This window comes from Haemaphysalis longicornis, unplaced genomic scaffold (genome assembly GCF_048455015.1).
Source record: "Haemaphysalis longicornis isolate Haplotype H1 unplaced genomic scaffold, Haemaphysalis longicornis Haplotype H1 scaffold_4, whole genome shotgun sequence".
Classification (NCBI taxonomy): domain Eukaryota; kingdom Metazoa; phylum Arthropoda; class Arachnida; order Ixodida; family Ixodidae; genus Haemaphysalis; species Haemaphysalis longicornis.
Genome location: NW_027526361.1, coordinates 99,048,788 through 99,075,241, shown reverse-complemented (window position 1 = coordinate 99,075,241; position 26,454 = coordinate 99,048,788). Strand labels below are relative to the sequence as shown.

At 47.6% G+C, this 26,454-nt stretch overlaps 2 protein-coding genes across 4 annotated transcripts in view; one reads left to right on the top strand and one right to left on the bottom strand.

Moving 5' to 3' along the window:
• Window positions 1–618, bottom strand: part of LOC144179152 (FAST kinase domain-containing protein 4) — a 32,918-nt gene extending 32,300 nt beyond the window's left edge. The window contains exon 1 of one of the 2 annotated variants that reach the window (XM_077707396.1): window positions 479–618. The gene's annotated coding sequence lies outside the window, so the exon portion shown is untranslated. Of the gene's footprint in view, window positions 1–7; window positions 197–478 lie in introns of those variants that run through there. The other variant, XM_077707395.1, reaches the window with a different exon arrangement.
• On the top strand, window positions 279–24,509 carry Naxe (NAD(P)HX epimerase). Of its 2 annotated transcripts, none has more exons than XM_077707399.1 (4): window positions 279–555; window positions 15,214–15,430; window positions 18,817–19,075; window positions 19,624–24,509. In XM_077707399.1, exons 1-4 carry the CDS (start codon window positions 431–433, stop codon window positions 19,842–19,844), a joined length of 822 nt encoding a protein of 273 aa, XP_077563525.1. In that variant the 5' UTR covers window positions 279–430; the 3' UTR covers window positions 19,845–24,509. The 2 variants fall into 2 exon arrangements, with proteins under 2 accessions (XP_077563525.1, XP_077563524.1); XM_077707398.1 differs by lacking the exon at window positions 279–555 and adding an exon at window positions 11,490–12,116.
• Window positions 24,510–26,454: the final 1,945 nt, after the last annotated feature.

The window sequence follows — 26,454 nt, the reverse complement described above, 5'->3', positions numbered from 1 at the left end:
AACTCACCTCAAAAATGCGAGCGAAGGTGAAACATTTTGACGATTTCGACTTCGACTTTGGCTTTAGACGATGCTAACTTGTTTTGTAATATGTAAAAATAAATTCTCTGTACAATTTCATCTTGGGTATTTTATCTTTTTATAATGCTGCTGCGGTAAACAAAATAAATGTTTTTCTGCTTTGAAACTGGCTCTTGGTCCTCATGGCGTTAGGCAGCTGCTGCAAGTCATTATCATTATCACTCATCCGGCTCGGACATAAAAAGTTTGATCAGTTTGATTTTGTGCAACGCGTTCATAAGTGAACTGGGTGAACTTCTTGCATGTCACGATTTTCTGCCAGAAATTAAGGTTGTCACACCACGCAGTGGCTGCGTACATTAACTACTGGGACAACAGCTGCGTAGCATTCCTGTGACACAGCTGTTAAATGATTCTGAGTGCCTGTAAGGCATTCACGTTTGTGGGAACCGTTCACCTTGGAAGACTCTCGTGCCGGGTTGGAGTAACGTCGATCTCCTTTCGAACGATGAGCAAGGGAGTGAAGTTTCTAAGGTAACTACTTGTGGCCCTGCGCTCATAAATTTTTCGTCGCTGCTCGAATGTACTGCAGGGGAACATGAAACATTTTCCAGTGCTGTGAACTAGGACTGGTCACTGAGAACAGCATTGTTATGGCGCCACTGTAAACTAGGTATATCATAATCATACAGGAGGCGATGTCATAACGCTGCTTGTTCCGAGGAAAAGGGGTGTGGCCTGGTGATGTGCGCCAAATGGCACACTCCTGTGGGAACGGATGTGCAACCCCCCCCCCTCCTCCCCCCCTTTCCCCCCATGCTCTCCCTTGAAATGCAGTCGACTCGTTAAGATTTAAAATGTAACTTCGCCATTAAAGGGGCCATTAATACAAAATACAAGTTTGTTTTATTTAAAAGATTTGATGTTTCATAGGGCCCAAAAGCTTGTCCGGCAGCAAACGACGCTTTATTCGCTGAGGAATTGCACATTTTAAGCCAAAACTTTAATCATCCCGCTAAATCGTGTTTCGCGACGTCAGCGATGTCGTATTCAGGGGATGTGGCTGTGACAAGTGTGTGGCGCCCCCCATCCCTGATATTCGTTGGCCGCTAAGTTCAGTGGCCCCACCAGGCTCGGTGGGGCCGCTGGGGCCACTAAGTTCAGTGGCCCCACTAAGGCTGCTGCGCATGGGAAAACTTTTAAATTGATGTTTTGTTTACTGTCTGCCTCCATATATCGTGGGACGATACCGCTGATTGACCTCTGTCCACCCTTTCTGTGTTTCTGAACGGATTTGTTACAGCTATTGGCGATTATTCGTGATAAATTGGGGATGCTTGACAAACAGGGAACATGTAAGTGGTGATGTCGCTTATGCCAGTTGGCCAGTGTCGTTTCAGATAAGGTTATAGTGCCTGACGAGTGTGCAGCTTGGGCCAGCATAGTGCGCGCTGCACGCACTGGTGCTTCTATGTTTACGTGTTTGTAACTTCCATTGTTTACTCCAACGTTTTTACTGCTATAAAAAGAACGTGCACTCAATCCAAGCACAAATAGCTCGTTCTGCAAGCTTATAATCCCCGTTTACTTGGCGCTGCATTTTGCCGGCCTCAGCCAATTGCAACCAGCTGCCCACAATACGTCATGAGTTGATTGCAAAAAGTAGCTAGGGTGTCGCATACCTATTCTCTTTCTCCCTCATTGTATAGCTCAATTTAGTGAAGCCTGCATTAAGTGTGGTGTCAGTGTTATTCTAACAAGGCAATCTTTGGAATGAACCAAACTTGCAGCTTGTCTTCATGGCCCCTTTAAATGTGTTATTACGGCGGTAAAAATAAAAACATGGAATAAAGACACGAGCTGTTGTCCTGTTGCCCCTTTATGCTTGTAACTCCCTAATTGTGCATTTTAGGCCATCCGGCTGCAAGTTTGACCCAAACTAAGCTTGTGAGTTAATCTAGTAACGTTTTTGTTTTTAGTGCAAAAGCAGTAAGTGGCTGATAAAAGTGAGCGGTTGCTATCCCAGAAACACAGCACTATGCCCAATGGCTGCGGCGTGTTTCCTAGCACGTGCCTGAGAAAGAAAACACAAAGAAAAGGTTCGCACCGCTGTTGCTAGGTGACACCTGTGCATGCGCACACTTCAGCACTTGCCGACCTCAATAGGTTCACAGTGCAGCAGACCGTGGCAATTAACCGCCGAAGAGAGTGAGTGAATGCAGTGAAACGAGCCAAAAGAGGTACTCGAGCAGTGTGTCGTAAGGTGCATCTGGCAAAGTGGCGAAACATATCAAGGGATGGGAAGATGAGGAGTTGCGCAAAAGTGAAATGGAAGTGAGATATTGTTGACTCACCTACGGGGCAGAAACTTGGAGGCTCAATAAGAGGGTTCAACTTCAAATTGAGAACGACTCACCGGGCAATGTAGCGGAAAGTGATAGGTGTAACATTAAGGGACAAGAAGAGAGCAGAGTGGGTCAGGGAACAAAGGCGTGTTAAGGACATATTAGTAGAAATTAAGAAGAAGAAATGGACGTGGGCAGGGCATGTAATGCGAAGAAGAATATTCGTTGGTCATTAAGGGTAACAGAGTAAATCCCTAGAGAAGGCAAGCGTTGCAGGGGGTGGAAGAAAGTTCGGTGGGCACATGAGATCAAGAAGTTTGCGGGGATAAATTTGTCACAGTTGGCACAGGACCTGGGTAATTGGAGAATAATGGGAGAGGCCTTTGCCCTGTAGTGGGCGTAGATAGGCTGGTGATGATGATGATGATGATGGTGATTGTTTACTCGCCACAGTGGCTAAGGCATTGTGCTGCTGAGCTTGAAAATGTGGGATTGATTCCCGATCGCAGTGGCAACTTTCCTGATAAAGGCAAAACCAAAAACGCTCCTAAGTCGAGATTTCAGGGCATGTTAAAGATCCCTAGGAGGTCGAAATTAACCCTGCAACCTCCACTATGGCACACCTCCTATCCCAAGTGTAGTTTCGGCGTGTAAAACATCAAGAAGGAGTGTAAAATGTAATGCGCCTATGATATAAAACCATTGCAGGCACAAGGAGGAAGTAAATCTCTGCTGACAGTAATGCGAAGCCCAGAGTGGAGCACACAGCACAGCACTAATGCTTTTGCATTCACTACATCATAAGGAGTGCTTAGGTGTCCTCATAGTTTTTGCTTTTGTGCAAAACTTGTGGATGTGCCAACCACTTGCCTTGAAGAAGGCAGTGACAGGGATTGTTCAGATTTAGCTTGTTGGCCAATTTATTGCACCACAACAAACAATTACTACAATGAGAATGACTGCTTTGGGCTGCAATGGAGGGAAGGCAGTCTGAAACTGTCACATTAACAGCTGCCCGATTCACTGCAATGTCAAAAAACAGCAGCAGTGGCGACAACAGTCATTGCCACTCCACCAACTTACCTCCTGCTGGAATGGGCCACTTCCACCCACCAGTTGCCAATTGTTCATGCAGAGGTTGTTTGGATATCAACCGAGATTTTGTGGGTTTGGGCCAACTTTTTATCGACGCCTTTCCTGCTGCAAAAAACCACTAGCGTGATCTATGTGCCTTCCAATGTTGCAAGCCTGAAGACATAGGCAAGACCCTTCCATACTACTACCCCTGGTGACATAGTTCACAGGTAAACATAGCATAGCATGCACATGGTTTTAGACAGGCTTAGGGCAAAGCGCAACTCCATTAATGGAAATTACACCCTAGCTTGAATCGAAAATTCACGTCAGACTGCTTTTTCTGTAAGAATAAATTTTAAAAATGTGTTAAAAAAGGTTCAAAACGCAGAAAACAGGACAGCTTCCCACTGTTGTGAGCAGCACCAAACACGACCAAAGCAAAACACAGAAACATGGCTTGACCGTCCCCAACAACTGCATTCGACTGGCCTAAACTGCACAGATCCGGTTACCTGAAAAGAAAACACAATGAGGACCATGAATGCTGCATGCCATATGACCATTCCACAAGAGAAAGTTTTGACTCAAATTTTGTACCCTTTTAATCATTGTTTGCCCTGTAATTCATGACCGCTTTGATTATCTCTGTGAATATTTGTGGTCAATCTAATTGCAGCAAGCAATTAATTGGGACTCTTAAGAACACATCAGTGATTTATTTTATTCATGAAACCAATCTGAATTCTGTGTACACAGTGTTTCGCATAAGAAGAACCAAGTTATAAGACCAACATTCCAGCAACAAATAATTAATAGTCACTCGCGATAACATGCACAGCCCAATGTCTGTTTTTAATTTGTCGAACTAATTAGCAAAGATATATAGACTTCCTTAATTAATAAGTTAATTAATAAGTTAACTTTTTTTCAGTTACAAAAATATGCAAAATAGTAGAGCTTGTGTGAAAATTGTTCTGCAGGAGAGAAACTGACTATAGGAAAAACGTGAAAAATGCCAAAAAGCTGTGTCAAGTGCGTGGGCCTACCAGCAGGTCTTTTTGAATGTGGCGCATTTTGTTCAAAGCATTGAGTAGTGTTTTAGAATAGCCCCACATACATGCGCTCGACAAGGAAAAGTTGAGTCGAGAAAAACAGGTTTTCTTTTTTCGATTCGACCCCTCATGTATAAACGATGAGCTGAGTTGGCGGACCGTGAGGAGCTGAATAGCTCCTTTTCTGGGAACCCCTCTGGCCCCTCACCTCGAATCTTTGAATGAAGTCTGAACCTGCCAGTTGACTTGGCCCTCCCTGTTCGAGTCCTCGTATCTGGGGTGTCATTAAGTAGTATTCATGCTATCTAAATTAATTGAATAATAAAATTTTGAAAATAGGGTGAAATGGTTGTACCACCGGGCAGTGGCGCACCTTTGGGGGGAGGGGCTGTAACCCCCCACACACACCCTTTTCCGTTCTTCTACCGAATCAACAACCGAAATTGACCGAGCGAAGTTTGCAGTCTCGGAAGCTTCTATTTTTGGACATTTTTAGTTAAATCTTGAAAAATAGGATTGTTTTGCGAAGAAAACAGGAGTACAAGCTTTTAAAAGACTGTGCAGATCAACTTGCGAAATATAACTTTAAGTAGTTTAAGAAAACGAGAAAAACCTCTGAGCGACAAAAAGTGTCCGTTCATATTAAATTTCTGAATGCGTAGGAACCTTTGGAGGGTTGTAATTGTACATGTTACGGTGGCTGATTTGGCGCTCAATTTTTTCGTGTGAAACAAAACGAAAAATTGACTACTCTTTTATATCGTCTATATTTAATTAATTAATTATTTATATTATTTATTTACATTTATGATTGTGCCATATTTTTAATTTATATATTACTGAACTTTATATTTGTTGCCAAAATCTCACCCCCCCCCCCTCCCTACACATGCGCGTGTGTACATTATATCCACGCACGAACGCGCGCGTGGAGCAAAATTACCGATCGATGCAAACTCGTGCGGAACACGGTTGAAGGTCATTGAATGGCTGCTCTCGAGTGCGTTTTGTTTGCACAGCCCAGTCATCCCCTCTGCCTCTGCCTCGCGGCACATTTTATCGTGCGTTACTTGCGTCGCCCAGAAAGGTTACCGACTCGGACGAGGGGCACCGCTTACAAGGATTTACTTCTCCGCCCACGCAGGCTCCATTACTGGCTTTATCGCATTAGCCGGCCAGCACTAAACTCCTCCGCGCGCGCTGTTGTTACACATGTATACAAATAAATTGAGCGGGGCGCGCAGTCCTCTTTACGGCCTTCACCGACGGTCGTCGTCCTTTGGCCCCGCATTATATCGTCGCGGTGGCCAGCTAATCAAACGTCCCCACGCGCCTAAACCCGCGTGAAAAAGGCAACATAGAGAGTGAAAAAAAAAAAGGGGGGGGGGGGGGCGAGAAGGAGGGATCGCACTCCGCTGCTCCATTATATATAGAGCTGGCGTGATCCCGCGCCTCCTTTCACGCCCCTCCGCGGATGCTGCTGCTGCTGGCTGCTGCCTCGCCTACGGGTCAAGCGCCGTCGCTCGATGTTCCCCCCGGACCGCGTACACCCTGTTGGCTTACGGTGGCTCGCCACAGCGTCGATTTTTTTTTTTTTTTTTTTTTTTTTACAGCCTGCGCCTTCTTCACTGCGGAAACGCAAGAGAAAGCACCCGACGCGCCGCCCCGCGTCTTTTTTCAGAACGACGGGAGGCTCTGCGGCGCTCCGTGATTGTCGTGGCGCTTTCTCGCCGGGAGGAGATCCTTGCCACGCGCTACGAGGCGAAGTCCCGCGTCAATCGTTTTCCGAGCTTTCAGTTATGTACAGAGAACGCCGCTTTTCCGCGCGCGTTTTTTTCCGCCTTTGGAAATCGGTTCAGCAAAGGTCAGGAATGCGCACGAAGACTACAGGGGACCGGTTTTGGAGAGGGGGAATAACGTGCGGAAACGCGTCGCTCTCCGCACGCACTCTGGAAACCGATCCGGCGGCGGCCAGGAGCACGCACGAAGGCTACAGGACCGCTTTGGGAGAGGGGGAAAACGCGCGCGGGAAACGCTTCCGTCTCCGCACATGTGTCCCCCGCTAACTTTCAGCTTTTAACTTTCAGCCTTGGTGAAAGAGCATTTCCCTGTGCGCCAGTCTGAGCTTTTATTTATTTTATTTATTTTTTGCTTTTCCAGCTCTTCTTTCAAACGGTCCAGTAGCACAACATAATTCTCTCCTGTTGTTATTTTTCCCGTTCTGCAAGTTGGGGAGAATTTATTGGCGTGTACAAATGACCGTTTAAGGGAATACCAGTTGTCATTAAGAAGACAGGTTTGCACCGTGGCATGCGTATACAAGCCATGTGAGCTGCGCTTGAACGAGGCAAAAGTGCTAAACAGAAGCCGAGAACAAGCCGCACGCTAATTGATGGAGGCCCTTAAACAACAGAGCTTGGTCTGTTGGCGTGAGCAAAACAAAAATAACAAGAAAAAACTACGCCCCCCTGTAAAGTGTGCACCACCGCAGATAGGGTATGATAACAGTGAAGCCGGCTTTAGCGCCTGCTCGAGTGGGAGCGCAAGTGGCGTATCGCACCCCTTACTATACCATTTTAAAGGTGAGGGTATTTCTTGGGCTACTAAAACTAAAAAAAAAAAAAAGGCGCAACGTGCACTAGTAGTGCAAGGCTAGAGAGCTGGGGGGGTCGACCTAGCTTGTTCCTCCCGGCATCCGTTGTCAGTTTGGATGGCGGCCGACCGGAGCGGCCTTGTAGAATCCGGCTAAACTGGGCCTCGCTCCTCACCACTTGGCCTAGCCTCGCAAGACCGTAAGAAGCTAGACCGACTCCAGGTCCGCTGTTTCTCGAGCCTTGCACCGCTAGTGCTAGTTGCGCCCATGTTTTTCACACGCAAGAATCGCGCAAACTGTGTTAGTGCTCAGCATTCCGTTACTTTGGGTGGAAAAGAACACGCATTTTCAATCAGGTTGATGTACTGATAAAAGTGGCTGGCCTTTGTGTGCACGTGCAAGGAGTGTAGTGTAAATACGTGTTCGGATTTTGAATAAAATTTAGTGGAGAGTCTGCGTCCGTCCTGCCTTCCTTCACAGTCGGGGAAGTTTTTAGACATGGAACCTATGGAGTCAACGGTTTGTAAAATGACAGTCCCGATTTTGCGAAGTTCTCGATTTAAAGTTCTCCAATTCGCGGTACCCGGAGACTTCGTTACGTCGGTCTTTTACTGTTGTAAAACTTCCTTGTTATTGTTTTTAGGGTGTGTCCGACTTTTCTCTCTGTCTCTCCTTCCTCGTATATATATATATATATATATAGCGAATCAGAATAGGAAATGAGGGGCTCGTTGAAAATAAGACAGAAATAAGAATTGCTTTCCGAGGCCTTCTTGACTGCCAATTCTTATTTCTGTCTATATATACAGTCAAACCCGACTATAACGAACCCGGATAGAGCGAATTATGCTATATATCTAACAAAAATAAATCAGTTATGGAAACACACGGGAAACATATTCCTTATAACGAACTTCACCTCTGATATATCGAACTCGGCGTGCCTAGAATGGCCGCCAAAATGCATGGTCTCGGAGCGGCGATTGAGATGTTGATTGGCCGCGACCACTGAGCAAAGGCCGCGACTGAGACATTTCGCCTCGTATGGAGTGACATGACCCCGACACTTTCCGTAACTGTTTCCGACGCGCCGAACTCGCGACGTAACCCGCCCAGTCAGTGAGTCCGGACCAAGACGGCAGCTCGCCAACCTTCCCGATGTTGTGCCGAAAGGAGTGGCTTTCGAAGATTTTGCTGAGTGTGAATGACGATGCTGCCGTCACTGTAAGCCCCTCGGACTCGGACACCGTTAGCAGCACCGTCGTAATTCTGATGAAAAGCACGGAGGAGGCTGAGGATGTCGCGAGTGAAAGCCGTCCGACGCTTAACCTTCGGCAGTCGAGGGTCGTCCCCAAATATTTCTGGGATATTGAAGGACATGGACTCGAACTGGTGCAAACAATGCTCGTGTAAAGAATACCGTGCTTGTTACCGCTGCCAAACAAACAAAAATCACCGCTTTTTTTGGAAGTAGGCAGTTACGGCGTTAAGGCGGAAAGTAGCTTTATTATTTACAATAAATCCATTGTTTTGTGTACGGTAATGACATACTTTATTTTGTTCGTTTGTTCATGCAGGGATGGCAAGGAGATTCCCGCGTATTGCAAACTCGTAAAAATAAACTCGTTATAGGCGGGTTCGGCTATATCGAACTAATCGTGGCGCATATTGCAGTTGGCTATAACCGGGTTTGACTGTGTGTATATATATATATATATATATATATAGTAAGGAAATGAGGGGCTCGTTGAGGAAATACAGCAAGGTCGGCAGTCTACAACGCCAAAGGAGGCATAGGGGTGTGGTTAGGCTCTCTTTTTTTTTACTACGGTTAATGAAGTTGACATTTTTTTTAATGTACGGAAGAAAGAAAGAAAGAAAAACGCGCCCAGAGTGGGGACCGAACCCACGCCTTTCGATTAGATCTCGAATGCCTTACCAATTCCTGGGCGACTGTGTTCTCCCACGGCCGCTGGATGAAAGGCGCACTGGTTCTCCTTCACTTTCTGGGCTATTTATATTTACTAGAAGTGTACCTGACGCTTGAGGGTGGTAGCCAGCGCCACTCTGACTACACGGGCAGAAGGGGACCTTCTTTTCAACCCCCGGGGCGTGACTAGAACGTCTACAGCCTGTCATGAGCGGGTAACTGGCGGGAAGCCCTCTTATGCTACCTAGGCATCAAGGCTGCCAGAACCGAGACCCTCGCTAGGCTATGTGTGTGTGTGTGTATATATATATATATATATATATATATATATATATATATATATATATATATATATATATATATATATATATATATATATACAGGGTGTCCCAGCTATCATGCACCAAGATTTAAAAAAAGAGAAATTGCGTAACTCGAAGAAAACCTAGTGCATAATGTTTGCAGTACTGTGAAGAAGCGGAGAGTAATTTTTTCGTTAATGAGACCTAATTAATTAATTGTAATTAATTATCTAACTTGAGAAATACTGTCCTAATCACTAAAGTGTCAATGAGGCAATTGTAGGTAACCACGAGGGGCATCTAACTGCGCTATTTTCAGCGACGAACTAATTGCGTACACATTTATTCTGACTGATAAAGGAAACCCGCGAAATATGAAAAATACCACGTGACGGCGCCTCCGCGCGCACCGTAAAGCAACGCCCTCAAACAGGCTGCTTCTGAGTTAGCCAGAATGAAACAGACAAAAGAAAGAAAGAAGAAATCGCGACCGAGTTTGTTCCTTATCTGCACACGCGTCCCGCGAATCTTGCTGCTGCTGCTCCTTCCATGCATGCTATTATCAAGGTGATGCGCTGTCTCTTCGGGCGGGTAACACGCGAAGCAGTTGCTTTCAATCAGCTTTGTTTGGGGACGCTGCTTTACAATGCGCGCGTAAGCGTCGTCACGTGGTATTTTTCATATTTCGCGGGTTTCCTTTATCAGTCAGAATAAATTAGTACGCAATTAGTTCGTCGCTGAAAATAGCGCAGTTAGATGCTCCTCGTGGTTACCTACAATTGCCTCATTGACACTTTAGTGATTAGGACAGTATTTCTCAAGTTAGATAATTAATTACAATTAATTAATTAGGTCTAATTAACGAAAAAAATACTCTCCGCTTCTTCACAGTACTGCAAACATTATGCACTAGGTTTTCTTCGAGTTACGCAATTTCTCTTTTTTTAAATCTTGGTGCATGATAGCTGGGACACCCTGTGTATATATATATATATATATATATATATATATATATATATATATATATATATATATATATATATATATATATATATATATATATATAGAAGTTGCAGTCCTTATTGCCAGTGCTATTTGACGTTTTGACAGTGTTTATAACGCCTGCGGTGTACTACCAATTGTGCTATACCGTGACGGCTCCCGTGTGTGCGTGTGCGTGCGTGCGTGTGTGCGTGCGCGTGTGTGTGTGTGCGCGCGCATACCTACACGCACGCACACACGTCAGCGAATTTCGCTGGGTTGCCCGGTACCGTTACATCCTTAGTTCCAGTAGGCAATGCACGCCTCATTTTTCGGCCCCGAGGTAGCACTCCATCTAGTGTTGTTTCGATTGCAGCCATGTTCTTCCTGCACCACGTGTGCCAAATCGGGCTTTTTTTTTTTTCTTTCTCGTGCGAGCAGGCGCGAGCCCGGGCTCTTCGTTTCAGCGCTTCGTCTCCTCCGGAGCGGCGCTACACGCGATCGATGGCGACGTGCGGACCCGCCGCCGATGCGAGGCGGCGCCACTTGCGGGCTCGCGCGTTCCTCACTGTCGCGCCGACGGATCGTTGCCACGGTTGCTCCGGCTACCCTCTGTTGCGAAACGCCGGGTCGAGAAGTGCAGTACTCTTCCCTCCTTTGACCCCGGCTCGGAGCCCGACATCAGTGCCGCCCCGTGGTGTTTTGGCGGATCTGTTTCCCCCGTTGGCGTCCCTTCCACGCGGCGAAACGGGAAAAATTTGTCCCATCGTAGAATTCCCAGTGTACCCGTGCAAACTCGTACGATTTCGCGCTGGTTTCGCAATGATGAGGCAAATAAAGTCCTATACCTGCTTTCACGGCGGCGCTTGACACCCTTTCGTCTCAGCTCGCGAATATTCCCGCGAGTTTGACCGCAACCGCCTGCTGCAAGCTTATTCGCCTCAGCGGCCCCCACTCCCGGTTCCGTGCGCCGCTAGCCTAGCCACCTTCCTCACTGCTGGAGACGCTCGCTGGCGTTCAGAGATGTCGCCACAGTTCCTTCCGGTTCGTTCCGGTCTTCTTCTTCTGCAAAGAAGATGAATGGGGCCATCCTCCTGCCGCCCACGGAGCCAGCCGGTAGTTTCGCAAAGGGAGTGCGCGGGCGAGCGCGCTGCCCTCCTCCCCTCGAAACAACGCCGCCGCCACCGCCTGGCGGTTTTCCCATCAGCAGCAGTTGTAGTACAGCAGCGCGTCGCCGACGACCCTGTTCCGTTTGTCTAGCCGCCCACTGCTTAGCATCCCTCCCCGGTCTCTTCCCCCTTCTCGTAGCCGATTTCCCGCTCTTTTAATTTTGAAAACCCGGACCCTGCTCCGTCCCCCGAGGGAAGCGGGGACCTTTGAGGGAAATGAGTGGGCGCTTGTGCGCGCGTGGGCGGCGGGAGTCGCGGCAGCCGCCCGAACCTGGCCGTCGCCAGAAGCGCACAAGCTGCGAGTGAGTTGGGCGTGGGTGTGGCGTGGCGACAGAGGTGCACGGCAGCTTCTGTGGACGAGCGCGTAGCGTGCGTGCGTGAACGCCGTCGCCCCGGCGTTTGACAGCGGGCGGGGCCGTCCCGAGAGCAGTTGCCGCCGACCCGCCCTGCCGGCCAGCCAGCCGCGGACCCTGCCTTGCGCAAGTGCGCTGCCACCTTCCCTGCCGCCGACCATGGAGAAAAGCGAGAAGAAACCGATGCGCTTTTCCTTCCGTCGCCGTCCCAAGAGCGTGAGCATGGACAGATCCGAGCCACACGCGGCCGACGCCAACGTGAGCCAGTACTTGGAGAAGATGTACTACTTGAGGTAAAACACTCCCCTTTTACGCCAGCTCGCCTACTACTCTGTCTCGCACACGAAGAATGCTACGACCTACATGTTCTACCAGCTGCGAGCCGCCGCGCGCGGTATTACGTTCATGCGCGCTTGAGAGATAGAGTTCTAGGGAAAAAGTGAAGAAAATAGCGCGCGCGCTGTGGGTTCGGCTTCTCCGCAGTAGTAGTCTTGTTGCGGGAAAGCACGCTTCGGGGGAGTCAGCCGTAGTGGATGATTCGTGTGGCTTGAACGTAGCCGTTTACGAATACCGACCAGTCGTACTTTCTTTTACACATTTTCGTAAACAGTATCCTACCATGCAGCCTGGTGGCTGCTGGGTAGGATACTTGCTTTTTTTTTTGGTTTGTTGGTCTCTCGTTTTAAAGACGCAGCTTCTTGCCACAGCAGTCAGAGTGCGTTATCTCCTCTCTCGTCCAAGGGCCTTCTACCTTGCAATGCTGTGTAAACGATTAAGTCCGACCACTGATGCGGCATAGTTGCTACTGCTGCGAACGAAACGTAAACGCTTGATTTATAAACATGGCAGCTGTATTCAGATGCTAGCGGAATACGAAACGGGATACTGAAGAACGTACTCACGGGAAAAGCCCGCGTGATACAAAATCATGAGGAGACTCCACTACCTCGCGTTTCGCTGCGAAGTCTAGTCTCGACACGTAATCAGCAGTCCAAATGATAAGGTAACTGCAGCGTGGCGGTGTGGTTTCGGTTTTTCGTTCAGGCCGTCAATTTTTCCTTTGGGGATTTCGAAAAGCTGCGCGGGTGCGTCCTCTGCCTTTTTTCTCGTCTTTCCTGTGCTTGTTTGTATTTTCATTGACCGTACGTAATAAACCAACCAGGCCAGCTTCAGACGCCGCTAACGTCGCTGAAGTTGTGTGAAGTGTGATCTCTTTACGTAGATCAGCTGTTTCTGTCACCTGTTTACCAGCTGTAGTACGCTTATCACAGTCGACTGTATGAACTTGATTATAGGGTTTAATGCGCCAAAACTACACAAATTATTAGGCGCGCCGTAGTGGAGTGCTCCGGGTTAATTTTGACCCCCTGGGAATCTTTAATGTGCGCCGGACTGTATGAATTTCCTCCTGTGTGTACGTGTGTGTGTGCAATACTAATAAGCCTGTAAGGGATATACAGGCGTGACCGTTATGCTTGTCATTGAATATTACATGCAACCTGTCGGATGAGCGTCACCCCTGTGAAAGAATACCTCTCACTTTGTAACTTCAATTCAGCACTGAAAAGGGTAAAATTATTGCACTTGTAGAAAGAGGAGGGGAAAGACAGTACGTTCGATTGTTCACATCTTTTATGGTATTTTACCTGCTGTGATTGATGAAGTGTGATCAGTGGAGCTAAATATTGAAGTCATTGAACATAGCGGACTTCTTTTTTTCATGACAAAGTTGCAACTTGAGAGTTGAAAAACACGTAACTTGTTTGCTCCTGGTGTTGTGAGAGCTGATAACCACAGCTTGATTAATTGTGTGGTTTAGCGCGCTGAAGCTGCTCCTGGGCTATGAAGCGTGCCGTTGTGGAGAGCTCCGGATTAATTGCGACCACCTGGGGATCTTTAACGTGCGCCGAAATCTCAATATAGGGGTGTTTTTGCTTATTGCCTCCATCAGAAACACAGCCACCGCGGCTGAGGTCAAACCCACATCCTTGGGCTCAGCAGCACAACGTCCTAGCCACTGAGACGCCGCAGTGGGTGGTACACCTCAGTTAACCAGAATGTGAAAACAATACTACATGTGTGCCACCATTAATCTAGTTGAGCATTTTAATTTATAACGCTTGGTTTAAGGTACACAAGGACACCTACACTTTGCATGTTGCTCTTTGGCACTTCTACGTATAGTTTGTAGGTAGCGGTCACATGGAGTAGCAAATGCTGCGAGTTACCAGCACATGCTCATATTGTTCGGGGGCCAATACCAACAAGGGTTGTCATCACCAGCAGCGAGTTGATTTCCACTGTGGGGTGACGCTCCTCCCATCAACTTGTAATTGCTGCTGCTCTGCGTTCTCACTGCCCATTATTTTTTGCTGGATTTCTTTTGTCTTACCTCACCTCCTTTTAGCGAGTTCTCTTTGTGTCCGTAGTTCTAGTATGTCAGTTGGTGGCCATTGGGCTACCCAGGTTGGTCCACCTAGTATTGGTTCTGGGCACAGCATGTACCATTCTATCTCCTCTATTGTTCTCTTAGCCTGATCTGCAATCTCTTTCTTCTACACAAGTCTCTTCCCTGAAGAGCTTCACCTACATTCTCCTAGCAAGGAATTTTTTTAATGTAAGACTTCACAGGCAAGTGTACCCCAATGCTAGTGTGCATGCATCTCAAGTTGGTACATGGTTTTCGTGATGGGGAAGAAAATGTGTATTTTTTTTCTTCAAGAACTCCTTGAAATTAAAAAGAAAATGACTGATAGTATCAGTGATGCACACAAGTTGTGCTAACAAAAATAATTCGGCTTTTTCTACAGGCAAATGTGATGAATGCCTTATCTCTTCCTTATAGTTTTGTTGCTGCTATTCTGCACGTGCCAGTTTACCCCAAGACAAAAAACGTGGCTACTGTTGTTTTGTTTTCCACACGCCTTGAATGAAAAAAAACGACACTGATTTAAGCTGCCAAGGATCCCATCTCGGCTCAGCTACGGCACTGCAGCACATTTTGGGCCTGAAGAAAGGCCTGCTTGCTGCACTGCACAACATGCTGACAAGCCTTGAAGGCATTGCACGGTGTCTTTAACAAGTGAAGTGGCAGGCCTTTGTCCCAATTATGCGTACATCTAGAACTTTGGGGCGAAGAACATAGCAGCATCCACCAGTTCATGGCATCTACTGCAGTTGCTGGAAAATATAAATTATTTGCCACTGCTGCTAGCGATGCGTCCCAATGCCCAGAAAATGAAAAAGCAGCTGATTAGATAAATGTATCAAGTGCTCATATCTCGCGTACCTCTTTACTAGCAGCCAGTATTTAGAGTCCTGAGAAGGAGGGCACGTGTTCCACATCATAAGTAACTGGGCTGTACCTGACTCTCCTCTCTCGCTTGGCAGCCAGGAGGAGGCGATCAAGATTGACCAGGAGCTGTTCTCGGAGTATGCCTACAGTGTGGACCAGCTGATGGAGCTGGCTGGGCTCAGTGTGGCCACGGCCGTCGCCAAGTCCTACCCCAAGGCAAACATGACCAAGGGTGCCACGGTGCTCGTCTGCTGTGGGCCGGGCAACAACGGCGGCGACGGGCTCGTCTGCGCCCGCCACCTCAAGTTCTTTGTGAGCCTCCCTCTCTGTTTGTCCCTCTGGTTATGTGCAGTCGACTCCCATTAACACGAAGTCCATGGGGACCGCAGAAAGCTTCGAAATAACCGAACCTCCAATAAAAGGGAGGGCACAATAACAGCATTGTTGCTCGTCTGCAACGAGTCTCCCTTCTTGAGTCCGCTCAAAACCTCGATTTCCGTCCCCAAGTCGAGCGTATGACACGGGTTGCCATGATGGTTGGGGCTTGTCCCTAAAATCCATGCCTGGAGCGTCCCCCACACTAATTGCTCACATGGCACTGTGCGCATCAACAAAATGTTTGGCACTTTAAAAGAGAGATGCATACGCTGGCGTGCGTCTCAACTGGCCTGACACTTTATCAGCTGTACGCTGCCTCAGTTGCAGTGGCGCCGACGTCAGTTCAGAACACAGCACTATTCTTGCACTTGAAAATCTTGAATTTTATCGAGGAAGGATGGTCACCACAATGCCTTTTATTCAAAATAACATCCAATTAACCGATGTATTAATGAGTGGTGTTACCTTCAAATCATCAAGCAATTTCTTCCATTGAATTGTATGTAAAATTTCCAAGACCAGCACATCACTTCCAATTAAATGGAAATTCTAACTAACCAACTTCGAATTGAGGCTTGACTGTGTGTGTGTGTGTGTGTGTGTGTGTGTGTGTGTGTGTGTGTGTGTGTGTGTGTGTGTGTGTGTGTGTGTGTGTGTGTGTGTGTGTGTGTGTGTGTGTGTGTGTGTGTGTGTGTGTGTGTGTGTGTGTGTGTGTGTGTGTGTGTGTGTGTGTGTGTGTGTGTGTGTGTGTGTGTGTGTGTGTGTGTGTGTGTGTGTGTGTGTGTGTGTGTGTGTGTGTGTGTGTGTGTGTGTGTGTGTGTGTGTGTGTGTGTGTGTGTGTGTGTGTGTGTGTGTGTGTGTGTGTGTGTGTGTGTGTGTGTGTGTGTGTGTGTGTGTGTGTGTGTGTGTGTGTGTGTGTGTGTGTGTGTGTGTGTGTGTGTGTGTGTGTGTGTGTGTGTGTGTGTGTGTGTGTGTGTGTGTGTGTGTGTGTGTGTGTGTGTGTGTGTGTGTGTGTGTGTGTGTGTGTGTGTGTGTGTGTGTGTGTGTGTGTGTGTGTGTGTGTGTGTGTGTGTGTGTGTGTGTGTGTGTGTGTGTGTGTGTGTGTGTGTGTGTGTGTGTGTGTGTGTGTGTGTGTGTGTGTGTGTGTGTGTGTGTGTGTGTGTGTGTGTGTGTGTGTGTGTGTGTGTGTGTGTGTGTGTGTGTGTGTGTGTGTGTGTGTGTGTGTGTGTGTGTGTGTGTGTGTGTGTGTGTGTGTGTGTGTGTGTGTGTGTGTGTGTGTGTGTGTGTGTGTGTGTGTGTGTGTGTGTGTGTGTGTGTGTGTGTGTGTGTGTGTGTGTGTGTGTGTGTGTGTGTGTGTGTGTGTGTGTGTGTGTGTGTGTGTGTGTGTGTGTGTGTGTGTGTGTGTGTGTGTGTGTGTGTGTGTGTGTGTGTGTGTGTGTATATATATATATATATATATATATATATATATATAAAATATCTGCCAACCCTTATTCTGTCTTAATTTACTGAGCCCCTCATTCCCCATTTCTGATTCGCTATTTATATTATGCATCGCCCCATTTATCCAGCTGACCTTGCCCCTGACAAAATAGCATTGCAGTAGTTTAAATAAGCATTGCTTCTGTATGCTGTAGTATAGGGTCGTCATATTTAGCAGCAGCAGTTTGCATTGAGTGTGGTGACACATCTATGAATTACTTGTATGGTTGCTGCTGATGTGAATTAGAAACTGGCGTTCAGAAACCTACTCATCTTTGCGAAGTGATTAGTAGAGCTCATTCTGGTAGCCGTGCACACAGTCCACACACTGTTACGATTCAGTGCACCGCTACCTAGTGTGCGCATGCTGGAAATTTGGAGTAGTGCAGTGAGATGTCATGTGCTTGGCGGCAAAGCCAGCCTTCCTCAAACATGTTTCGGCAAGCCGGAGTGTGCCGCCATGCGGGCCCATGCTGGTGGTGAATCACACCCGCGGTGAATCATATTCGTGGTGAATCACACCCGCGGCAATTGCAAAACAAGCTGTTCTACCGGGGATCGTGTTGAGACTTGGATCTGCGAACGGATGCCGCCAGCAGAGACCTCTCCTAGCCCCCTCTCTTAGACTCAATGTGCGCAGGCTCTCACGAGATTAGGAAAGAGTGTTCTCGCGTCCATGCTTTGTTTGTGCCGTATGCAAAGGCCTGAGAGGTGGCAGAACCGTTGCCGCTTCTGTATATAAATTCCACCCTCTGGGTGGCTCGTACCAGTCGACTTTGAGGGCTGAACTAAGAGCGCCACTCTGCCAGTCGGCTCCATGCTGTTCCTGTAATCATCGCTGTTCACCTCGCCATCTAGCTAAGCTTGTTCTCGACTTTTTGTTGTCGACACTGTGGGCTAACGTACGGGATAGCAGAGGACCCCGGCTAGCTTTGCTAGAGAACGCTACGCGCCGTACACTAGCCCTGCGGAATCCGAAGACTCACGCACGGGTTCGGGTACTCACATGCGGTAGACAGGCTCCGGCAATTCCAAAGTAAGGCTTTATTGCCTGGCAGATACAGTGCATACACCAGACAACACGACTATCGCTCGCGGGGAGACAGTGGCTCCTGTCGCTCGCTCAAGCCGCTGGGCTCAGACCTCGATATCCGTCATCACGGCCGCGGGAGCAGGGGAGGCATCCCGAGGCGACCGATCAGGGCAGAATCTCTCGGCAGAGTCCGTGGAGCCAACTGGGTTCACCGTCATCGGGGCATTCGGCGTAGGCACAGCCGAGCCAACCGACTCCGACCAAATCACCCAGTCGACTCCCCGCCGGAGCGCTCGTTCGTCCCGCAGGTCAGCTCGGAGGGGAGAGGAGATCTTCCCCAGGTCGGGGAGAGGGTGGCGCTAAGGAAGGTGACAAACTGGTCCTCCTTCCCTCGCGCCCTCGCGCACACGTTCGTGGCAAGCCGGTTCGGCGCGTCGCGCGGGGTCATGAAGAGGACACGACCTACGTGACGCGCCGGCTACCCAAAATGGCGGCTCCCAGCTCGCGGAAACATGTGCAGGCGAGGCGTAGGGGAACACGGGCCCCCACAACACCAAGGCAGCACTTAGGCTCCCTGCTTGTCCACCATGCTACCACTACGTGACGAAGGCGATGGAGCTCAGTATGGGGTTGCCTTCGCCAACGTAACAGCACCTGGTTTTGCGGGAAACGAATGTGCTGTTGCTTAGCAACTTGTGCGAGAGACACTGTAATGCAGGCTGCAAAGACATTGTGGAGTGTTGCTGGGATTGACTGACTTGCTAGTGCTTAATGTTCCACCCTCTTCTTCTTGCACACACCCCAGGGCTACGAGCCGTCCGTGTTCTACCCAAAGCAGTCCAACAAGCCGCTGTTCCAGAACCTGACCAAGCAGTGCCAGGAGATGGAGGTGCCTTTCCTGTCCTTCCTGCCGGACTCACAGCTCATTGCCGACTCCTACAATCTGGTCGTGGACGCCCTGTTTGGCTTCAGCTTCAAGCCACCCGTGCGGCCGGAGTTTGCCGACGTGCTCGACAAGATCAAGAAGGTCAAGATCCCCGTTGTCAGCATTGACATCCCCTCAGGTCAGCCAGAGTGTGTGTTTTTCTTTTTTTCAGTGCGTGCACTGGGTGGGTGTCAGCTTCAAGACATCAGTGTGGGCACGCTCTGAAACGTAGCAAAGCATTACGTATCCACATAACCACAGAGATGCATTGGACAACACTGTATTGCCCAATCAAAAACAGCTGCAATGATCGCCTTTGAATTGGCAATAATTGGCGAATTGGCAACAAAAGACTGGATGGAATGAGCAAATTATTCTGTCATTCTTTCATTGAAAAGTGCCACGAAGATTCTCTAAGCAAAGCCTTTTGGTGGCTTAGTGGCTAAGGCATTGTGCTGCTGAGCCCAAATGCGGGTTTGATTCGAGCCCCAACGGCTGCTTTTCACACCGAGGCGAAAAGCAGAAATGCTGCCCGTGTGTTACTATTTCAGTGCCCGTTAAAGACCCCCAGGTGTCCAAAATTAATCCAGAACCCACACTGCAGGCACCTCACGACATAGAAAACCCCTGAAAATTTGCATTTGCAAAGCTGGTGCCCACTGCGCTATGTTTCCTCCCCGGGACCAGGCTGGGACGTGGAGTCGGGCGGGGACGCGGAGTCCCTGCAGCCCGAGTGCCTGGTGTCCCTGACGGCGCCCAAGCGCTGCAGCCGCCACTTCAAGGGCCGCCTGCACTGGCTGGGCGGCCGCTTCGTGCCCCCCTCGCTGGCCGCCAAGTACGAGCTCAACCTGCCGCCCTACCCGGGCACCGAGTGCTGCATCCTCCTCACGCCGCCCACTGCCTCGTGAAGGAGACGACTGACAAGACGAAGCCGCTGTCATCTTCCGCCGGGCTTTGCCTACCGTCTGTCCCCGTTTTCTTGGTCTGCAGCTGAAGGGCAGCAACACTGGGTGGTGGCCGCCGTTGCTGGCCACTTTGAGTACGGGGTGTGCCAAAAGCACCCAGTATGAGCGGGGAGTGTTGAGATAATTGCTGCTGTAGCCCCGTCGAAGAGAAAAAAAGCCTAGATCTTCTGAATGAGACATGCAACACGTTAGGAATGCTCGAAGCCTGGTTTTAGTTGCGCTCCAAGCTGTTATTATCTGCGGAATGGTGGGATAGGAGAGGGCTGCAAGTGCAATTTGGAGCACACTCTGCTCCGGCAGGTGTCAGTGGGTGGTAATACCAGGAACTTTGCTTGCTGTGCTCTGCTGAACAGTGACTTTTGGTTCAGTCTCAGTCACCAAATGATTGAGCGGATGCACCTCTCAAGCGCTTGAAGCACAGTTGAACCATACTCTCTGTTTGGTACTCCATATGCTGGGATTTACATTGGGCACCTTGATGCACAGGCGATGCCATTTTTGGACATTTGTGGAAGCAGTGTTGTTGAATGATCAGTCCATTGTGGATCAACAACTGCACGTTCATTGATTGAGCACTTACTCTTGGCTTTCTTGTGCTTTTTGTCGGCATAAAGTCAGTTTTGCTGCAAGTGGTTCACTTTACTGAAGTGCACTTGAGTGTGTTGTGCTTGAATTCCAACACAGTGCTCTTTTGAGGCCGTTTGGAAAATCCAGCTGGCTGTAAACAGTAGTGCCCCTTAGGGGGGGGGGGGACTTAGGTGGGGTAGGGATTATGCGTGAGCTGTTTTGTTTCAACTAGAATAGGTACATTTGTGTCACAGTGTGAATGAATATATTACTGATGCAAGTTGTTGAATTTGAAGAGTGCAGTCCTTGTTGCCCATGTGAGTGTCAGAGGTGATGGTTAAAATAATTGTTTTAACTTCATAATAAAGAATGTTTTCTCAATGCTGCAATAGCTTCCGCTATACATCCAAATGCACAGCCCAATATTAAGTGCATTAAGGGTGTACATACATGCTCTTATACTCTGCTGTACAGTGCGACATCTTTGGCAATAGTGACACTGGCTAATACATTAACAGGCGCATAAAAAGTCTAGCTACTGTACAGTGCGACATTTTTGGCAATAGTGACACTGGCTAATACATTAACAGGCGCATAAAAAGTCTAGCTACGGAAGTGGAACAACAGAGATAATAAATACTGCAATCTCCCTTTAATAAATGTTCTGCCTGTGCCACTGGTGGAAAGAAGTCTGTGGCAAGCCTGTTACGGAATGGAATTGGAGAGGAGAGGAAAAGTCAGATGTGTACATTTGTGTCGTCTGAAATGAAATATGTCAACCACATGCCTCAAGTCAAGCAGTGGTGTGCAGTCATTTGGCTAATCATGGTGGCAACTTGATGCAATTTTAACTCTGCCTCAAGCTAAGCCCATGAAACGTACACACTAAAAAAGAAATCAAAAGCCCAATGCAGCCTTAATGACACAGCAAAGCGCACAATACAGTACGTGCATGATATCGTCTGCCCAATGTGCTATTGAAAGTGGTTGCAGAGTTTACCCAATTTCATTTTTGTGCAGACATGTCTCACCAGAAACAATCTTTCTTAGAATGGTCCTGTGTCGCAAAATTTGGTTCCAGAAATGACAAGTCTGTGTAAAAGTTGCAGTGTCAGCAAGGTTGAGAGAGGAATTTCTCACGCACATCATTGTCAATGCTTACACACGTTGAGTTCAGGTCGAGGTCTGTTACGCGAAAAAAAAAAGCAGAATTGCCATACTTATTATTCATCTCAAAAACTGAAAAATGTGTCGTGCTGTGCCGGAGGTATTTGTACTTCTAGTTGTTGTCTGATCATCGTGTTGCATCTCCCATTCATTTCATAAACCACCAGCGAAGCAGAAGCATTGGCCGATTAAAAAAAAAAATGATGCCAAATTCTCTTAAAACAAACAAATATTGTGATAGCAAACCCAGAGTTGTAAAAAAACATTAACAGTGCCTGTCTGCATTTCGTTACCTGTAGTTGAAATTCATTTCAAGGCAACAGGAATTTGTGCAGAGATGGAACACGGTTGCGATGGCATGGGAAATTAAACTGTGTGCCAAAAAGTGACACCTGTCACCCTGGCAATAATAAAATCCGAGGTGCCACGCGTATTTTTGTGCTTGGTTAAAAGTAGCAAGAGAGAGAAAAAAAGGGGGACTGAAAGAATGAGCACATACAACAGTTGAAAAAGCTTCCCTCGCCAATATTTTTGCGTGCTCAGTGTCCTCTGTGTGTTCCCTGCCGGGGGGTAAGTTTTGTATGATGCATACACACCATAGCGCTGGTGACAACGCCAGATGTTGACGACCAGGCAGGCTGCCAATGCTCAAGCACACAATGCTGTGACCTGTGCTCAATGCGCCAAGTACATAGCACTATATAGGTGGCCTAGTTCTCGCAGCAACCAACAATAGGCATTGTAATTCGTGCTACCCTGGCCTTGTCCGCCATCTTAGAATGTGAGGACAGTGTTTTGCGAGCGGCAAAAGTTTGGCTGTGTAGTCCTTAGCGGTGTTAACTGCTGCACCTGGTGTACCGCAAGCTTTGTACTTGTGCCACTCCTTTTCTTCTGAGAGCTCACGTATTGCAGCAATTAGACCTGGCATTCCATCGGGTACCCTCTTGCAGCAAGCCTATTTGAGATTTTTTGCTGTGCAAAGCATCATCAATTAAAATTTCCTGTCCAGGTAGCGAGCAGCGCTGCCCGAAAGTGACACGACTGCATTAGAGTAGATTTTATACATATTCGATAAACACTGCAGAAGCCTGCCTGGTGTGCCTTTGTTTTGGCTAGCACAGCGATTGGTTTTGTCAGGATTGCAGTTAGAGATTATCGTGCCACTGTATTTTACTGTACTGCCGTTTTTTTACTGCAATTTCAGAAACTGCAGCAGCTTTGTTAGAGCAGTACTGTACTCGATGTCCGAGAAACTAGTCCAGTAGAATCGATAAGCTAAAGTTGTTTTATAGGCACGGAAATTGTCCCGCGTAGTAGTTCCACCTGCAAAGCCTTGTTGAGCTTGAACGCTGTGTGCATTATGTGTGCAGGAAGTTTGTGGCCTAGAGAAACTATGCATGTGCTTGCGAGCATAATTGTGGCCAAGTCAGAAACTAGTGGACTGTAACACGCACAAGTCGTGAACTTCGCAGATCAGGGCAGAGTTTTCAGGAACACCTTGGAAAGCTTTTGCTCCATTGTACCCCCGTACAGGTTTCCGGCTACGCTCTAATATTGGCAATGGTGTCTGTATGTTGTCTACACCGCTATAATCCGACGTGCGATGTACAAGACTGTGCAGAAGCACATCCTTTCATCCTTTTTAACATCAACTGCACACCAGAAGCACCGTTTGGTGCTGCACCAATTAAGACAGCTGCTTGTTTGTATGTTAAGCATCTTGTCTGCATGCATGCTCTCGAAAAAAAAAAGTTTTCGTAACTCTCACTTTGTAATGTCTTTAGGACAGTGTGCCGTGTACATTGGCAGCTGATCCGCTATATTTTTACACGATGCATCTTGGTACGTCTTGTGTGACTCTCTCTGTCACAATGCCAAGTCTGGCTCTGACTGTTTGTTGGTTATACTTGACTGGACACGAGTGTACACCGGTGCACTGCTCAATGTACGATCCTGGAGGATATTGCCGTAGTAGCGGCAAAATATAACCAGAACCGACTATTCCCGACCCTGCGTTTTCCAGTTTCTCGTTACCAGTTAACAGTAACCTCACGTTTTCTGGGCATGTTTTGTTTGCAGTTGATGGCGTGTGTTTTGGACTTGCCGAGGCTCAACTAAGTCTTTTGTGTTCATTTTTTTAATGGCATTTTAAAACTGCCATTTTAAAAAATATTAATTTGATAAAAAAAAACAGTGCAGACATTTAGTGTGCTCTTCGATTAGTGTTTTCGGTTTTGCAAAAGCAGCTTGTTGTAGGCTTGCGACTGGAGAAAACAAGAAAACTTGCATTTACCCAAGATCATAGTTTACGTGGTGCCTGTTTACGACCAACACCTTTTCTCAACTGTGCACGTAGCATTTTCATCTACCCTTTTTTTTTTTTGCGAAGTCTCCAATTTCCGTAGCAAAAGTAATTGTCAATGGCTGCCACTTTAATGGGCAGGATGTTATCCACAACTCATCTGCATAAGCACCTCGCATCACTACACATGCAGGTAAATAAAACAAGACAATCCAACAAACCCATTTTCACTTCAAGCATCAATGCCCATAGCAGTGAGGTATTTTTCTGTTAATGTATGCCTTTGATGGACTGTAGTCCGTGTCATGTCATACTTCACTAAAAACTGCATGGCACTTTCCCCAATGTAAACGGACTTACAATATTCTCTGGAATTATGAACAGCTGAAGCGGCGCTACAAAACACATTTCATCGCAGAATGCTTCTAAGAAATGGCCCAAAAGCCGGCTACTTTTTGAGGCATCCTACGATGAAAAGATGTTTCGAAAACGTGTTTCGTCACCTGCAGCTCTGGTTGCCAAAATTGTGTTTTTCCTCTTTGCCAAATAAAGGAAGACGTCACGCCTTTGAACACTTCCCTTTTTGTGATGTTGGTGCAGTATAGTCGCGGCTGAAAACCCGCATACTTTGCCATTGCAAAAAAGTCTTAGAGAACATCACTGGCTCTTGATGCCAGGCAGGACGTGGAAGTCCACGGAGCTGCTAAAAAAATGCTAGTGGAGTGAAGTCCAGATTGGTGTGCTCATTCAACGTAAATAGCTTCAGTGCTTGAAATAGAGACTTGAAATAGAAACACTGAAATAGAAACACAATAGAGCCTTGAACATTCGGTCTGGAATCTTGGAATGCAACTTCTGAGCATGTCCTTGACTTTTTTTCAAGCTCTCGCAACAAAGCAGCAGCACGCAGCGATGGCAAGACCTGCAGATTAGTGAGCACAAGAGCCCGCAGCTAGGTAGTGTGCATGGCGTGGTGTTGGCTTCTAAGCGATGCATAGTGTGGTCCTCAGAGTTCGCAAAATATTTAGAAACCATTGTTTCACGTATATTGAGGCTGGAGGTTCCAGTATTCCATTAGTGCAGGCGTGTGTGTGCGGTAATATGCAGTAACAGTAAGCCACGATGCCTGCGTAGGTAAAAACATCCCTGGAAAAAGACGTAAGAAAAGATAAGAAAAGGTAAGAAAAGATAAAGGAACTTGCACTAAGTGGCGCAAGGGTTGAACCATAGTGAAGGCTGCCTTGTGAACCATAGTGAAACCATAGTGAAATGAGGGTTTCTTTTTATGTAAGCACTGAAGGACACAGCACCATGCATTGCACGAGCTTTGAAATTGTCTATTTACATGTTCCGTCATCGCTTTTTAGTGCGGCAGTAGTAGTCATCATCGTATGCATTGATATTGTCTTCCTTATGCACGATTGGCAGGCCCAAATCATTTTGTCCGCAGGCTTTCACATTTCACCTAAAGTCGAAAGTGTCGGCACGCGCTACATCCAGCGGCAACCAGTTTCGTGAACTGGGCATCTGTGGCGCGAGCTGTCTTGTGCTCCCCCCTTGAGATGTGGACACTTGTGAGCTGTTTTCTTGGAAATCTTTTTGCAAGCACCATGCAAACGATGCCAGGCACTCCTGAGGTGTGCCCACACGTGCAGTAAATAGCGAGAGTGACTATGACCCAATGTTTTTTGACGACGCCGCACACATTATCGCCAGCAACAACAGATCCGCTGTTAAAAAATGGTCCCACTGCGAAAGCTTCTGTATGTTACTTCTTTTTAGTACATATTTTTTTAAGGCGAAAGACTTGGGTGTCTATCGAACGCGAGAAGTGACCGTATAATTGTAGTCGTCAGTGCCAACACGAATGGCTCCGAAGTGGCCACCACTGTAATGAGAAACTGAATAGGGTTCGTGTGGGATTTGAGCCAGGGTAACCAGAGCAGCAGTCAGGTGCTCTAGCCACAGCGCTAACCCGGCACCCTGCCAGATAGAACGCGAAACAGTCCGATGCATGCGCCACGACAGGTGAACACGACTGCCCGTGCGTATAACAGGTGCATGCAGAGGAGAGCTCCGACAGTGAGGAAGCTGCAGCGTAAAATGCAGCCTGCCGTTATTCTTCACCACTTCAAGACAATCTGCGCCATTTTTGACAGAAAAATGAAAACGAATGAAAATGGCAAGAAAATTTGATTGAAGTAAAAAAAATTAAAGCCGTTCCACTCAATGTGAAAGCTGTCGGAAGTGCAGAGCAGTGATTCGCCATAATGGGCTGTGGCGCCGTTCTCCACTCACTGCTACCACCCAATGCAATTCAAATTTCCCGCCTTCACAGTGCTCGTGCGCCCACCGCTTTAAAACTGCTGCAGCGGGAGTTCTGTTCTTTTTGTGCTTGCTTTTCCTCCCGCACATACCGGCATTGCACTGCCACTTTTTTTCGCTTGCTATCGTAAAAACCAACCCGACGAGCATCCCTAACTAAATGAACGCGGGCGCTGCCAGTTAATTACGTAT